This window comes from Nerophis lumbriciformis, linkage group LG05, assembly GCF_033978685.3.
Source record: "Nerophis lumbriciformis linkage group LG05, RoL_Nlum_v2.1, whole genome shotgun sequence".
Taxonomy (NCBI): Eukaryota; Metazoa; Chordata; class Actinopteri; order Syngnathiformes; family Syngnathidae; genus Nerophis; species Nerophis lumbriciformis.
The window spans coordinates 31,987,262-32,005,013 of NC_084552.2; the positions used below are offsets into that span (position 1 = coordinate 31,987,262).

Here is a 17,752-nt window from a genome sequence, read left to right on the forward strand (position 1 = left end):
TTTTGTGACCAAAATTATGACGGTTATCATTATAATCATGGTATTGTTGAATGTGATCACAAAGTTATTATACACACGCAGAAATCTATTACCATTTAAAAAAAAAATCTACCGTATGTGTCTATTCATGTTAGCATTCAAGCTAGTTAGCGATTAGTGCGCTAGTGACTTTTTAAGAAAATGAGCGGTATCACCCTGAGTTTTTCAAAGTGAGGCAATCAATCACGTTTTACGCTAATTAATATTTTGAACTGTTTGACATTTTACAGTGGTTTATCGTTAGACGGCTAACTACTTAATATTGCAGAACCTGACAGGATCTATGTTACTATTGTATAGTTGTTGTCCACTTGTCTTTATGAGTTGTGTGTTTTATTTTTTTGTAATCGAGAAGATGTCAGGAGTCTATCCCAGTGGACTTTGGATGAGAAGTAGGGTGCATCCTAGACTGGTCACCTGTTAATCACAGGACACACACACAACCATTTACTCACATTCACAGCGATGGCCAATTTAGAATATAGAATAGAATCTTTTTATTGTCATATTTCATCATAGTTAACAAGTAAATTAAATGCCATTCATCAGTGCAATACAAATAAAAATCTCTAATATATATTGTCACACATACCCATCCATCCATCCATTTTCTACCGCTTATTCCCTTCGGGTCGCGGGGGGCGCTGGAGCCTATCTCAGCTACAATCGGGCGGAAGGCTGTGTACACCCTGGACAAGTCGCCACCTCATCACAGGGCCAACACAGATAGACAGACAACATTCACACTCACATTCACACACTAGGGCCAATTTAGTGTTGCCAATCAACCTATCCCCAGGTGCATGTCTTTGGAGGTGGGAGGAAGCCGGAGTACCCGGAGGGAACCCACGCAGTCACGGGGAGAACATGCAAACTACACACAGAAAGATCCCGAGGCCGGGATTGAACTCACGACTACTCAGGACCTTCGTATTGTGAGGCAGACGCACTAACCCCTCTTCCACCGTGCTGCCGTCACACATACCATTACATTAAAAAAATATTGCACATTGTGTTACAGTCTTGGTCAAGGGGGGTGACCCCAGGATGCAGAGACGGGAGACAAGGTAGAATTACAAAAAGGAAACATTTAATTAGTCAAAAGGGATAACTAAGGGCGATGGGGCAGAAGCGCACACCATGTAACATGGACAAAATAGGTTCCTCAGTGGTTGGCAGGAGAAACGGCCAGGGCGCACTGAGCAGGGCAAAAGTCCAACAAAAGAATCCTCTTTATCTCAGTGAGGCTAGGAAACAAACACAAAAGAGGTTAGGGAATTCAGGAATAAGGAGCGACAACGTACCAGGTCTGGCGAGGTGAAGCAGGCGCATGCACGAGAGAGGTTCAGGAGACATTAACCAGCAAGGCCAAGCTGTCAGTGACGAGCCTAAATACTGGCGGGCTAGTTGCTAGCAGGTGTGCCTCAAGGTCCGCCCCTCGCCGAGGACGAATGACTGAATACACAGGTGCAGACATCACATTAAAGGAGAAGGCAGGATAATGATAAAACACAACACATTGCATAAATGTTATTTCAGTATTTGTAAGAACAGAAACATTTGGCGGTGTGCCATTACAGAACTGCACAGAATTTAGGGTCTCAACCTAACCTGCATGTTTTTGCGTTATAGGAGAAAGCCGTTAGTACCCTGACAAAACCTGACTGTGAGCCAAACCAACCACTATGACATCGTGAAGCCAATACAGAATTTGTCCAAATCTGTACAGTTTGTTTGGTTGAACCAGCCATGCATTCCCATTTTGTTGGAAATGTCCCTGGAGCCACCAAAGAAGATAAGGGAGGGAGGCTGCATGACCGAGGGAGGGAACCAAGCTCATTAAGGCTGCAAGTCGACCATGAACGAGTTGATCTCAAGAACAAGACAATAAAATGTGTGTTTTGCACCAATGGACATCATTCAGCTTCTTGGGCATCATGTCTTGAATCAATTTTAGTCAAAATGAGCAGTTCTCAAGAGGTGCAATGTCCTGGAAGCGCATTAATGTGATGCAAGGTTGAATTGAAAAAAGGCAGCTCTTTTATGGGCGGGAAGCAGATGCAATGCGGATAGTGTTGGGTTGTGTGTGTACGAGCCGCAATACAAACAGGAGATGAAGGCCCGATAAGGAAATTAAGGGAAAGGGTGCAACTCAAATAAAGCAAGACTGATGCACGGGCTCTCTCTCTCTCTCAGAAGGAGACAAAGCTAGAAAGATGTCTGCAGAGTCGTCAGGGCGATATTGAAGATTTGAAGTCAAACATTTCCAGTGATTCATTGAAGACCAGAGGTACTTTATCCAGGGTGCATCCAGAACACCTCAATATGGTGAAGTGACCATGAAAGAGTCAGACCAAGCCAAGGATAGCCCCCCAAAGTGGGATTGGCACCTCAAGCCTAACACGCGCCTCTGCCTTAACACTTTAGACTTCTCAGACCTCTGGGATGAGGAAGAACTGGACAGCACTGAAGACGAAGGAACCAACTCTACAGATGAACGATTATATGGTGTTCTAACGCCTCCACCACCTCCTCCTCCTCTCGACCAAAAACGCTTCCTAGCCACCCCGAAGAGAGCTGCCAATAAATGTGCCACCCTGAAGCTTCACTGGAGGGCTCTGCCGAGTTTGGTCCCACTTCCCAGGAGGACTCGCTTTGGAACTCAGACCATTTGGGCCGGACTGGAGCCAGTCCACTTGGATACGGATTGGCTGGAGTTGCTGTTTGAATGGAAGGGCAAAAGCACCTGCTTGAGTGTGGCCTGTGAGCAGCGGGTAAGAGATGTCAGGGCTTGTGTACTATCATGAAGTGATGTCTTATCTTCCTGTCTTTTGACCCAGAAACAAGCGGTAGTGTCAGTGTTGGGAATGACGAGGAGTAACAACATCACTATCACCATGAGCCGTCTGCCACCCCTGCGTCTCCTTCCCCCTGCTATATACAGCATGGACATCAGTGTGCTGGACCGAGAGGACATTCAGGTACAGTCCAGTGGTTGAATCTTAATGTTGTTTTGCTGAAGAGTTTGTTGTGCACTGCAGCGGCTTCAAACTCTTATCCCAACCGAGGAAGAGCTCTGTCTGATCAAAGAGGCTAAGACTCAGAACCCCAGTTGCCCTCTGGCCACAGCCGAGCTCTGCCTTCAGGCTTTGGGCGAAATCCCTCATCTGAGCTCCAGGCTTAACCTATGGGCCTTCGCATTGGATTACGACTCTTTGGAACAGGTAAGTGACGACCACTCTTTAAAGGCCTAATGAAAACCCACTACTACCAATCACGCAGTCTGATAGTTTATATATCAATGATGAAATCTTAACATTGCAACACATGCCAATACGGCCGGGTTAGCTTACTAAAATGCAATTTTAAATTTTGCGCAAAATATCCTGCTGAAAACGTCTCGGTATGATGACGCCTGCGCGTGACGTCACGGATTGCAGAGGACATTTTGGGACAGCATGGTGGCCAGCTATTAAGTCGTCTGTTTTCATCGCAAAATTCCTCAGTATTCTGGACATCTGTGTTGGTGAATCTTTTGTAATACGATGACAGTCAAGCTTTACCATTGGCCTGTGGAGAACTGGGACAACAGAGACTCTTACCAGGAGGACTTTGAGTTGGATATGCAGACGCGGTACCGTGAGTACGCATGCAGCTGCGGCTTCCAAACATTTGATCGCTTGCCCGTACGTGCGTGCCGCTATGTGCATGTCACGTACGTAACTTTGGGGACTTTGGGGAAATATATGTGCTGTATGAACTTTGGGGAGGTGAACGGTACTTTGGGCTGTGGGATTGAATGTGTTGTGCAGGTGTTTGAGTTGTATTGGCGGGTTATATGGACGGGAGGGGGGAGGTGTTTGTTATGCGGGATTAATTTGTGGCATATTAAATATAAGCCTGGTTGTGTTGTGGCTAATAGAGTATGTCTTGTGTTTAGTTACTGTTTTAGTCATTCCCAGCTGAATATCAGGTTCCACCCGCCTCTCACAGCATCTTCCCTATATGAATCGCTCCCACTGCCCTCTGGTCCTTCACTCTCACAAATCTTTCATCCTCGCTCAAATTAATGGGGAAATCGTCGCTTTCTCGGTCCGAATCGCTCTCGCTGCTGGTGGCCATGATTGTAAACAATGTGCGGATGTGAGGAGCTCCACAACCTGTGACGTCACGTGCTTATCGTCTGCTGCTTCCGGTACAGGCAAGGCTTTTTTATCAGCGACCAAAAGTTGCGAACTTTATCGTCGATGTTCTCTACTAAATCCTTTCAGCAAAAATATGGCAATATCGCGAAATGATCAAGTATGACACATAGAATGGACCTGCTATCCCCGTTTGAATAAGAAAATCGCATTTCAGTAGGCCTTTAAATCATTTCACTCTGCTTTATGTTTGTGCCTCTTTTTAGGAGATCGCCGAGCCACTCTTCCACCTGAAAGTGGCCATGGAGCAGCTGGTAGCTAGCGAGACCTTCAGACACATTCTTGCGACAGTGTTAGCCATTGGTAACTTCCTCAACGGATGTAAGGTGAGACGGAAGCAATCCCTAATGGGGTCCATACTGTGTTATGCATAGACTTGCATGCCTCAGGCTCGCGGTTTCGAGTTGAGCTACCTGGGCAAGCTGTCCCAGGTGAGGGACACACGTTCCCGCCAGCCTCTGCTGCATCATGTATGCGTGCTCCTGTTGCAGCTCTACCCACAGTCCTCGGATCTCTACTCGGAACTGACAGCGGTTAGCAAAGCTGGCAAGGTGGTGTGCAATTGTTTGTGTTTTTAAAGATACACCAAATGGTCTGCAATTCCTCCTCCTCCATGTTTACAGTGCGACTACTCCGTGGTCCAAGCCAATCTAGACCACCTCGGTGACGTCTGCAGAGTTTCATGGCAGCAGATGAAGATGTTAGATAGAGCAGAGGAATGTAAATTGTCAAAGGGGGAGCAGAGGAGACTGTTAGTGGGAGGAGGTGAACGCTTAGGACAGAATGGGGCGCTCCGTCACAAGCTTTCCCATATCCTGAAGGAGTGTGAGGACAGGATGAAGGTCTTGAGAGCTGTCCATCGCAGGGTTGTCAACCGGTGAGTCACCCTACTGCTAGTTTGAGGTACAGTAAGCATGATGAGTGTATTAATCAAAATAAATATTTCCAGGTTCCACTCATTCCTCTTGTTCCTGGGTTACTCTAAAGCAATGGCACGAGAAACCAGAGCAGAGGACTTCTGTAGAACAATAAGTAACTTCTCTCTCGAGTTCCGGGCCGCTCAGCAGACCATTCTGCTTCAGAGGGAGCGTGCAGCTGCAAGTCCAAGTCCAAACACTCCTGCAAGAAGAGGGAAACCATCTCCAAAACATGTACAAGCACACGACCGGGCAAAAATTGCAAAGAAACAAGGCTCTGTGTTACTTAATCAGGAAAGTGAGCAACACCGCAATCTGGAGGCCGTGCTGACTTCAACCGATTTCACCTCCAAGCTGGATGTGACGCTCCCTCGGCACCGCAGGAGGATGCTAAACAATCAAGGTGAGGCTAAGATCCTCCATTATCTTTCCCGTTGTTTTAAATTCCTACTAAGCGCACATTTTTTTTTGCTTGTCAGGTCCACTCTCAGCAAAATTGAAGTGGTAACCCTGCTGGTGGAGAGCTAACCAGATGATGTGACATCTCAAATATATAGTTTGAACAGTTAACTTTACATACAACAACTTGAGACGACATAGAGCTATAGACTAGCGCAGTGTTCTTCAACCACTGTACCGCGGCACACTAGTGTGCCGTGAGATATTGTCTGGTGTACCGTGGGAAATTATGCATCTTCACCAAATCAATAATTATACACTGCAAAAACTGAAATCTAAGTAAGATTAAATATCTCAAATAAAGGTGATATTTGCTTATTTTCTGTCTGATAAGATAATTCTTCTCACTAAGCAGATTTTATGTTAGAGTGTTTTACTTGTTTTAAGGGTTTTGGTCCTAAATGATCTCAGTAAGATATTACAGCTTGTTGCTGAGATTGTATGACCTATATTGAGTAAAACATGCTTGAAACTAGAATATCAACTGTTGCAAAGCTGTGTCATCAACACTCACAAGTATAAAACTACTTTTTTAAAGTAACAATTTCTTATTTCAAGCATGAAAAAAAAATCATGACTTTGACACAATTGTGTCTCATATTAAAACAGATGACAGCCAAATGAACTTTGCTGTTTTATTTTCAATGAAACAATAGAAAATACGTACTCATATAGTAGTACCTTTGTTATTAGTAAGAATATACTTATTTTAAGGTATTTTTGGGTCATTGAGGTTAGCTAATTTTACTTGTTTTGGAAAGTCTTGACAAGCCAAATGTTCTTGTTCAATTGGCAGATCATTTTGCTTAGTTCAAATAAAATACCCCAAATTTTTGTATTTTTGTTTTTGAACACTGACTTTTTGCAGTGTAATATGCAAATAATGTGCCGTTACTTAGTGTCTTTGCTGTGTAGAGCTCAGCAGGAAAACCATGTAATACTCCATATCAGTATGTGGCAGCAGGTAGTTCATTGCTTTGTAAAAGTCGGAATGTGAGACGAGGATGGTTTGTTGTGATCCCAATATGCAGACCACAGCGGGAGGCAGTGTGCAGGTAAAAAGGTATGTAATGCTTAAACCAAAAATGAACAAAAGAAAAGGGAAATGAAGCGGCATGGCGTAGTGGGTAGAGCAACCGTGCCAGAAACCTGAGGGTTGCAAGTTCGCTCCCCGCCTCTTACCATCCAAAAAATCGCTGCCGTTGTGTCCTTGGGCGGGACACTTCACCCTTTGCCCCCGGTGCCACTCACACCGTGAATTGAATGATGAATGATAGGTGGTGGTCGGAGGGGCCGTTGCCGCAAATTGCAGCCACGCTTCCGTCAGTCTACCCCAGGGCAGCTGTGGCTATGAAAGTAGCTTACCACCACCAGGTGTGAATGATTGATGGGTTCTACATGTAAAGCGACTTTGGGTACTTAGAAAAGCGCTATATAAATCCCAGTTATTATTATTATTATTATTAAGAATAGGGATGGCTATGCAAAACAAAAGTAAAACTGAACTGGCTACAAGGTAAACAGAAACAGAATGCTGGACGACAGCAAAAACTTACGGCGTCCACAAAGTACGTCCGTACGTGACATGACAATCAACAATGTCCACACAAAGAAGGATAGCAACAACTTAAATAGCTGTGCTTGCTAACCCAAAGCAGGTGCGGGGAATAGCGCTCAAAGGAGGACATGAAGCTGGTACAGGAAAACACCAACAAAACAGGAAGGGCCACCAGAATAACAGCGCAAGACAAAAACTAAAGCATTACACAGAAAAACACCAACAGACTCAAAATAAGGCACGACGACCTGGTGGAGTTTAATTTTTTAAAGTGTTCTGCTGGTGGTGTGCCTCCGGGATTTTTTAATGAAAAAAACGTGCCTTGCCTCAAAAAAGGTTGAAAAACACTGGACTAGCGGTTGCTCTGAGTTTTCCCCATTATGTATAGAATAGAATGATTATAATGCGTTCTACAGCTGTGAAATGTGGTCGATGTTAAATTTAGCAATATAACACCAAGTATTAAAAATAGTTTTCCGGGTTCCTCCGTCATGAGGCAAATAAGCGTATCGACCAATTGATGAAGGCCATAGACACGCAACATAGTTGGCTTATCCAATCAGAGAAGACTTCATCGCGAGGTGAGCGTGACCACTCTGTTGCTGGCTTCTGTTTAAAAACGCCTTGGTAGACTACTTACTTTTTATTAATTTTTATTTATGATTATGTTCAGTGTTTTTAGTGCTTTCAAACACATGTTTTTTTCAACGAGGTTCCTGTAAGATTAACGACTGCTTTTGTCATTAATGTTCACCCATTATGATAAGGATACAAAAAGTGTACTTTTTTGTTGTTATCGTAGATACGTCTACATGTGTACATATGTGAACAACTCTACTGCTTTATGTAAAATATATAGTGTTGGTGTGAAACTAAACAATAATACGAATCAACAATAACCTGAGTTCATGCATGACATACTTGCAATGCGCCTTTATAGCCAGCAGGTGGCAGTACAACATCTGACTTGTTTATAAAGTCCATGTTGAAACCCGTCGATAAAAACTTTGACATGTGACAGAATCAATGACTCAACCAATCAGTCATGGGTTTGTTAGCCCTGAAGCTTAATTATTAGTTCAAGAACTGTTGAGATGCACTTTGTCAGTTTCCTCTGCCCAACATTCCTACATGTTGACACTTTTGTATAAAGTCTTTTTTTCTTGTTACACACACTAAAGCAATATTGTTGCACTCTGCATGGTGCAAAGTGTCCAGTTGGTCTTGATAACACCTAATATGTTTGAAATGTTTTTTTTCTGCACTGCGACTCGGCCCCTAGCTGTTGTGAATTTAAATGAGCGGGCTTCCATGAGCTCAGTGGACCAAAATGAGCATGAAAAAGAAGCACAAGAGGAAGAAGAGAAAAGAGGTGCTTGAGGCCACCATTGCAGATGGGAAAGTAACTTCCTCTTTTTTCCACCTCCATTTTTCTAAGTCCTATACTTGTCTTTTCCGTTCTGTGTTAGTAGGATATATCGGTAATAATAATAATGATAACCGAATGATTATTGGCAGTTCAGAACTTTACTATGCAGGAAACTCCTTTTCCATCCATCCATCCATTTTCTACCGCTTGTCCCTTTCGGGGTCGCGGGGGGTGCTGGAGTCTAACTCAGCTGCATTCGGGCGGAAGGCGGGGTACACCCTGGACAAGTCGCCACCTCATCACTGGGCCAACACAGATAGACAGACAACATTCACACTCACATTCACACACTAGGGCCAATTTAGTGTTGCCAATCAACCTATCCCCAGGTGCATGTTTTTGGAGCTGGGAACCCACGCAATCACGGGGAGAACATGCAAACTCCACCCGGAAAGATCCCGAGCCCAAGGAACTCGAACTCAGGACCTTCGTATTGTGAGGCACATGCACTAACCACTCCTTTTCCACCGCATGCAAAATAAAGGTACTAGGCATTGGTTTTAGTTAGTTTTGTTTAAAAAAGTTATACTTTAGAACAGTGGTTCTCAACCTTTTTTCAGTGATGTACCCCCTGTGAACATTTTTTTTTAATTCAAGTACCCCCTAATCAGAGCAAAGCATTTTTGGTTGGAAAAAAAAGAGATAAAGAAGTAAAATACAGCACTATGTCATCAGTTTCTGACTAATTAAATTGTATAACAGTGCAAAATATTGCTCATTTGTTGTGGTCTTTCTTGAACTATTTAGAAAAAAAGATATAAAAATAACTAAAAACTTGTTGAAAAATTAACAAGTGAATCAATTATAAATAAAGATTTCTACACATTGAAGTAAGTGCCCTCTTTGGGGATTGTAATAGAGATCCATCTGGATTGATGAACTTAATTCTAAACATTTCTTCACAAAAAAAGACATCTTTAACATCAATATTTATGGAACATTTCCACACTGAGTTTATGAACTTACATTCATATTTTGTTGAAGTATTATTCAATAAATATATTTATAGAGGATTTTTGAATTGTTGCTATTTTTAGAATATTTAAAAAAAAATCTCACGTACCCCTTGGCATACCTTCAAGTACCCCCAGGGGTACGCGTACCCCCATTTGAGAACCACTGCTTTAGAATATCACACAAAGCCTAACTCATTAATTCCAGAAAATAATAAATGATTTTTCTGTGAATTATTAAATAATTTCAAATCAAAAATATGTATGATTTCCAATTTTTTTCTGAATATGTTTAGTCCACAATTTAAAATAATTATTGATAATGCAATATGTATCGTGAGTTGGATGCTGTTGGTCCAGAAACAAGGATGCAGAGACAGCAGGCAAAGTGCAGGTGACACAACGTTGTGTCATGAAAGTGCATGAAAAAAAGCAACCGGGCGCAGGGAGCATTTAGGAAAAGCTATGCAGCACACTGATGTACAAAGCAAACATTCCAGAGGAAAGGGCTGACATAATAAGCATCTTGATTGGCAACTAGGGACAGGTGTGTCTTGATTGCCAACCAAGGACAGGTGAGGGAGCCAGACGAGCACTGGACAGGAAATAAAACATAATACAATAAAGTATTAACTGTCATGTAAAATCATGACACACACACACACACACACACACACACACACACACATAGGATTTGACAAATACCGAGGTCAAAAATTGCAAGGTGGGCTAAGAAGAGCTTTGAAAGGCTGAAATCACGTATCCCAGCACTTTATGAATAATATTACCTTGAGCAACTTAATGAACAATCCCCTTTTTTAAATACTACGCTGAAGTTTAGCGTATTAAACCATTTTGCTATCATTAAATTATCCGTTTAAAAACTTTACACCATTTCTTTTCCGACATTGTTTTGAACCCAAGACCTTGTGCTTTATATTTCTAGTATGAGTGACGCAGGCCACCGGCAGTTAAACGGGGATATCTATCTTCGTATTCTAATCAGTACTAGAGCACTATGTGGCCAGGAATACATTTGGGGTGATATTTCATATAAGGGCCTTAAAATTCAACATGCGCTTTGTCAAACAAAACAGGGGCCAAGCGTAAATGGAAGCCCTCTAAGCAGAGCGCGTGTTGACAGCACGTTTCAGATCGGATGATTTTTAAAGTAAAAGTGGACTTAATTGCGTTAACAATTGTCTGGAGCTGTAGCGGGCTCTGCATGACCAAAGATTATATATTGAGAAAAGATGAACTACCGCATGCACTGCACACACAATGTCCATAAAGTATATTTGCAGTCAGCCATATCATCTTTTTGTCACTTAAAAAAATACCTAGGACACGACCTTGGTGTCCTCAATGGTAGTTACGACCATGCACGCACACACACATTGACACACCATGTTCAGGGCCATGTGCTTTCGTTTTGAAGAAATGACACTTTTTTTAAATTATTATTATCATTGCAATTATTTAGATTCCTTATTGCCTTGCTCTGCATTAATGAAACTTCCAATGGGAAGTCTTTCTGTCTTCATGGGAGGTCCCGGAAGGACGGATGACAGGGAATTTAAGGCCAACAAAACCCATCAAGTTAAAAACGTGGAATGCTTTTCACACCACAATATAGTCAGGCATGCAATAAAAAACATATTTATTTATGCAATTGCGTCTTCCACAAGCTGATGGATGATAGGAAGCACGTGCCTTGCCAACCTTGAGACCTCCGATTTCGGGAGGTGGGGGGGGGGGGGGGGGGGGGTCATGGTCGGGGGTGGGGGTGGGGGGGGCGTGGTTAAGAGGGGAGGCAGTATATTTACAGCTAGGATTCACCAAGTCAAGTATTTCATATATATATATATATATATATATATATATATAGTCAAGTATTTCATATATATATATATATATATATATGTATATATATATATATATATATATATATATATATATATATATATATATATATATATATATATATAAGAAATACTTGACTTTCAGTGAATTCTAGCTATATATATTGATTTTATTGTATGTGTATATACAGTATATATATAAATAAGAGAAATACTTGAATTTCAGTGTTCATTTATTTACACATATACACACACATAACACTCATCTACTCATTGTTGAGTTAAGGGTTGAATTGTCCATCCTTGTTCTATTCTCTGTCACTATTTTTCTAACCATGCTGAATACCCTCTCTGATGATGCATTCTGCTTCGTCTCCTTGTTGTGTGCGCAGTTGTGCACTCTCTAAAAGCCCTAGATGTTAATGTCACATATGCATGTACAATAGATGGCAGTATTGTCCTGTTTAAAAGTGTCACAACATTGCTGCTTACGGCAGACAAACTGCTTTACGGTAGACGAAAACGTGACTGATGTTGTTGTGTGTTGTTGCCGCACTGGGAGGACGTTAATGAAACTGCCTAACAATAAACCCACATAAGAAACCAAGAACTCGTCCTCGATCATTCTACAGTTATAACGTCATTGGGCAGGCACGCTGTTTATATTGTGGGAAAGCGGACGTGAAAACAGGCTGTCGACACGTCACTCAGGTCCGCATGGATTTTGGGAGATTTTCGGGAGAAAATTTGTCCCGGGAGGTTTTCGGGAGAGGCGCTGAATTTCGGGAGTATCCCGGAAAATCCGGGAGGGTTGGCAAGTATGGGAAGCACGTGCCTTGCTGGCCTATGGGTGGTGAAGCCAACTTGCCCTGTCTGCCGAGGCTCGCTGGGAGATGCGAGAGTGAGGAGACCCAGTCAGTCGATGTAATGTCCGTATGTAAAATGGCAGCTTTTGTTCGTGGTGAAGCTTGTTAAGTAAAATAATCCAAAAAAATAAAATCTATAATTTACAAATCAGAATCAGAATCAGAATCAGAATCAGCTTTATTGTCATTACGCAAGGTAACGAGATTGAGGCCATTCCATACAGTGCGATGTGTGCATGCTAGAAAAACAATGTGCAAATATATAAAAAATTAAAAAATGTAGAAGTGCAATGAATATGGTGTGAAATGAATATATACATGAAAAAACAAAACAAAAACAGGGTTGTTGGTGGAATGGGTTATTGCACCGAAGAGAAGGCAGTTATGAGGGACAATGGGGCAGTCCGTTCAGGATGGTTATGGCCCTGGGGAAGAAGCTGTTCTTTAGCCTGTTTGTTTTGGTTTTAATGCACCTGTAGCGCTTCCCAGAGGGCAGCAGGTGGAACAGGTCAGAGCCAGGGTGGGTGCTGTCTTTGATGATGGCACTGGCTCTGTTGAGGCAGCGGGAGGTGTAGATGTCCGTCAGAGAGGGGAGAGGGCGGCCGATGATCTTCTGAGCCGTCTTGACCACTCTTTGCAGCCTCTCCCTGTCTGCTGCAGTGCAGCTGCCGTACCATACCGTAATACAGTAGGTCAGCAGGCTCTCGATGGACGAGCGGTAGAAGGTCAGCAGCAGGTCAGGCTTCAGGTTGTACTTCCTGAGGACTCTAAGGAAGTGTAGCCGCTGCTGAGCCTTCTTGATGATTGATGTGGTGTTGACTGTCCAGGAGAAGTCATTAGAGATGTGGACTCCAAGGTACCTGAAGGTGTGGACCCTCTCTACACGCTCGCCGTTGATGTAGAGGGGGGCAGGGTCGGTGCTGCTCCTCCTGAAGTCGACGATGATCTCTCTGGTCTTGCTGGTGTTGAGAGCGAAGTTGTTCTCCGAAGACCAGGCCGTCAGCTTCAGGACCTCCTCTCTGTAGGCAGCCTTGTCACCCCTGGAGATGAGCCCGACCACTGTGGTATCGTCGGCAAACTTGACGGTAAGGTTGTCACTGTGGGCCGGACTGCAGTCATGGGTGTAAAGGCAGTAGAGGAGGGGGCTCAGCACACAGCCCTGTGGGGAGCCGATGCTCAGCGTGCGGGAGGATGAGAGGTGCGGGCCAAGTCTCACATTCTGGGGTCGGTCCGTTAGGAAGTCCCTTATCCAGGCGTAGCTCTGCATCCGGACGTAGCTCTGCTGCTGCTCCAGGTGGTTCAGAGCAGAGTGGAGAGCAACAGCGATGGCGTCCTCTGTGGACCTGTTCGCCCGGTATGCGAACTGGTGGGGGTCGAAGTCTGGAGGGATATGGTCCTTGATGTGCTGGAGAACAAGTCGCTCGAAGCACTTCATGATTACCGGAGTGAGGGCCACTGGTCGGTAATCATTCAGGCTGGTGATGGGAGACTTCTTCGGCACCGGGATTATTGTAGATGACTTCAGGCAGGATGGGATGACTGCCTGAGCCAGGGAGAGGTTGAAGATCCTGGTGAGGGGGGGAGCGAGCTGGTGGGCGCACGTCCTGAGCACCTTTCCAGGTACTCCGTCTGGTCCGGTAGCCTTCCTGGGGTTCACAGCCAGGAGCACTCGTCTGACACTGTGCTCCTGTACAGTGAGTGGAGTGGCGCCGGAGCCCGGTGGGGGCGGGGGCAGGGCTGGAGCAGATGAGTGTCGCTGGGGGGTTTCGAAACGGGCAAAGAAACAGTTAAGCTCCTCTGCCAGTGTCGCACTCTGATCCGCAGTTGTCATATTGCAGCCTCTGAAGTTCGTGATGTCATGAATGCCCCGCCACACCTCCCGTGAGTTTTTGCTGGACAGATGGGACTATATGCACCTCCTGTGGTCCGCCTTTGCTTTTTTAATCCCTCTCTTCAGGTCGGCTCTAGCAACACTGTACAGTGCCCTGTCCCCTGACCTGAAGGCTGCGTCGCGGGCCCTGAGGAGTGTGCGGACCTGGCTGGTCATCCAGGGTTTCTTGTTGGGGTAAACCCGGATGGTTTTTTCCACAGTCACATTCCCGATGCAGAACTTTATGTAGTCCAGCACCGTTCCTGTGGCTGTATCCAGCTCCTGTTGTTGGAAGAGGTCCCAGTCTGTGTGTTGGAAGCAGTCCTGAAGTTTGGGGAGTGCATCGTCAGGCCAGGTCATAACAGTCTTTGTGATAGGCCTGGCCTGGCGTCTGATGGGGGTGTAGGTAGGAGAGAGCAGGAGGGAAAGATGGTCTGACTGTCTAAGCTGGGGGAGGGGTGTAGCTCTGTACGCGTGCTTTATGTTGGTATACACGTGGTCCAGGGTGTTCTTGCCCCTTGTAGAACACTTCACGTGCTGGTAGAACTTAGGGAGTACAGTCTTCAGATTGGCCTTATTAAAATCCCCTGCTATGATATGAACACCGTCGGGGTGGGCCCGCTGCTGTTCGTTGACGGTGTTCAGCAGAAGAGAGAGCGCTGTGTTTACTTTGGCGTCCGGTGGAATATACACAGCCGTGATGATAACAACAGACAGCTCTCTCGGGAGAAAAAAAGGCCGACATCTAACAGACATGTACTCCACGTCCGGGCAACAGTGCTGTTCAGTGATTGTCCCGTTGTTGCACCAGTTCTCATGCACGTAGATACAGAGCCCCCCTCCTCTGCTCTTACCGGAGTCCTTAGTTCTGTCCCGGCGGAGCAGAGTGCGTCCGGCTAGCTGCATGCTAGCATCGGGTATTTCCGGGTGAAGCCAGGTTTCGGTGATAATCATAGCACAACAGTCCCGAACATAGCGGTTTCCAGCAAGTTGTAACTCCAGGTCGTCCATCTTCTGTACAAGGGATCTGGCATTAGAGAGGAACAGGCTCGGTAGAGGTGGCTTGTGGGGTTGTTTCCTAAGCCTGAGCAAGACGCCGGACCTGCGGCCACGCTTCTGCTTCCTCTCCCTCCTCCGTCTGCGCCGTCTCCCAGACCCGACAACAAACCACGGAGAGCCCTGTGCTCTCGCTATGTCATCTGGGATGTTGTGCTCGTGGTGAAAGTCGCTCGAAACAGATATCTGGTGCGAGTTACCGATATCCAAGAGTGACTGGCGGGTGTACCGGGTGTTTGCAGTACAGGTGGGGCACAAAAGGAAAAAAAACATGAAGAAAAGAAGGAAGAAAGAGCACTGAAATGGAGAGCCGTAAGCCGCTGCGTCTGTGCGCGCTGCCATCTTGCAATCTAATTAGATTGCATGTTAGTGTGAATCTAATTAGATTGCATGTTAGTGTGAATCAAGATCACATATTTTTTTGTGCTGCATGACTCATACTACTTTAAAAAAATAAATAAAATAGAGGTCAATACTGGTACAGAGCAAAAAAAAATTTCAGAGTGGCCATATATTTCATTTTGTTCTGAAGGCATCTGCATGCTAATTAAAACTATCAAACAAACAAACATCCCAATAAAAATAACTACATAAAGGGGGTCGGATTTTGAGCAACACTGCTAATTTTTGCATCCTTTAGGCCGGGGGTCGGCAACGTGCTGCTTTCGAGCCACAAGCGGCTCTTTAGCGCCGCCCTGGTGGCTCCCTGGAGCTTTTTCAAAAATGTATGAAAATGGAAAAAGATGAGGGAAAAACATTTTTTTGTTTTGTTTTAATATGCTTTCTGTAGGAGGACAAACATGACACAAACCTTCCTAATTGTTAGAAATCCCACGGTTTACATTAAACATGCCTCACTGATGAGAGTATTTGGCGCGCGCCATTTTGTCCTAATTTCGTAAGTCCTTGAACGCACTGTAGTTTGTTTACATGTACAACTTTCCTTGATGCTGCCACAGAAAGACGTGTTTTATGCCACTCCTTCTTTGTCTCTATTTGTCCATCAAACGTCTTATGCTGTGCGTGAATCCACAAAGGTGAGCTTTGTTGATGTTATTGACTTGTGCGGAGTGCTAATCAGACATATTTGGTCACTGCATGACTGCAAGCTAATCGATGCTAACCTACTATTTATGCTCGCTGTATGTACATAATGCATCATTATGCCTCGTATTTTAGGTATATTTGAGGTCATTTTATTTGTAGTTTCCGTTTCCTTCAACTTGAACACACACGTCTTTACCTTTGGCCATTCTAAGCCAGTCATTTCCAGGACTTATCACACCATCTGAAAAGCCTATGTTTTAGTAATGTTTTCCAATGTTGTAAAAATGTGGAGAATAAATATTACATTTCAACATGTCTGTCAACGAAGATTTGCATCAGCCTGCGACACAACGTCATTTTGATAGTCGGTTAAAATAGCTAATATAGACACTTACATCTAGTGGTTAGAGTGTACGCCCTGAGATTGGTAGGTTGTGAGTTCAAACCCCGGCCGAGTCATACCAAAGACTATAAAAATGGGACCCGTTACCTCCCTGCTTGGCACTCAGCATCAAGGGTTGGAATTGGGGGTTAAATCACCAAAAATGATTCCCGGGCGTGGCCACCGCTGCTGCCCACTGCTCCCCTCACCTTCCAGGGGGTGATCAAGGGTGATGGGTCAAATGCAGAGAATAATTTCGCCACACCTAGTGTGTGTGTGACAATCGTTGGTACTTTAACTTAATCATGTGTTGCCTTCATTATACCACTTATATAAGGCTTTACATTTTACAGATTTTTTTTTTTGTATTTATGGTCCAATATGGCTCTTTCAACATTTTGGGTTGCCGACCACTGCCTTAGGCTAAGTGTTATTATTGTGTTTCTTTGTGCATGTTGTTGTTCAATAACGCAGTGATCCGCCCTAAAATATGTGATGCTTCACTCCATATGGCGCCACTGCATAAATATAGATGAGCCGAGCTTTCATGTTTTGGAAAATGAGGCTATTGGCAATTTTAGATGAATCACAAGGAAGTGGGGGCGGGGTTACAGAACCGTGCAGACAGATCTGACGTCACGGCCACTTTAAGTAGGTCAGCCACCGAGTTGTGATGTCACACCGCAGTTGGCAAATCACACCTTCCCCCCACGCTATAGCGCCGCAGGAAAATAAACAATAACACCCCCCCATCATCCCCCCACCCCATTCTGTTCTGCAGCTGCCCCTGATGCTATAAACACTCACTGACAGTGACAGCATAGCCTTCCATCATCTCTGAGGAGAATCCGTAACTTTCACATCTTCTGCTGCTACAAACACTTCCTAAGCACCCCCCTCCCCTAAACCCATCCGCCACCTTCCTTCGCCAAAGCCGCTTTGTTCACTGAGGCGCCGCTAAAGAGGACGTGTGTGACGCATGCTCAAAGTGGAGCTATTTCTGATGTTCTTTTGGGTTGCAGTATCAAACAAAACCCACAGGGCCTTCATAGGACATGATAGTGCCCTACGCTTGCATGTGTGTGTGTGTGTGTGTGCGCAAATGTGTGTGT

At 44.5% G+C, this 17,752-nt stretch overlaps 1 protein-coding gene across 1 annotated transcript; it reads left to right on the forward strand.

Annotated features, from left to right (window-relative positions):
- The first annotated feature begins 1,159 nt into the window (after window positions 1-1,159).
- On the forward strand, window positions 1,160-6,253 carry LOC133605826 (FH1/FH2 domain-containing protein 1). The gene is made up of 10 exons (XM_061959136.2): window positions 1,160-1,246; window positions 2,236-2,329; window positions 2,467-2,813; window positions 2,880-3,020; window positions 3,081-3,263; window positions 4,448-4,567; window positions 4,631-4,792; window positions 4,865-5,118; window positions 5,191-5,561; window positions 5,638-6,253. Exons 1-10 carry the CDS (start codon window positions 1,160-1,162, stop codon window positions 5,664-5,666), a joined length of 1,788 nt encoding a protein of 595 aa, XP_061815120.1. The 3' UTR covers window positions 5,667-6,253.
- Window positions 6,254-17,752: the final 11,499 nt, after the last annotated feature.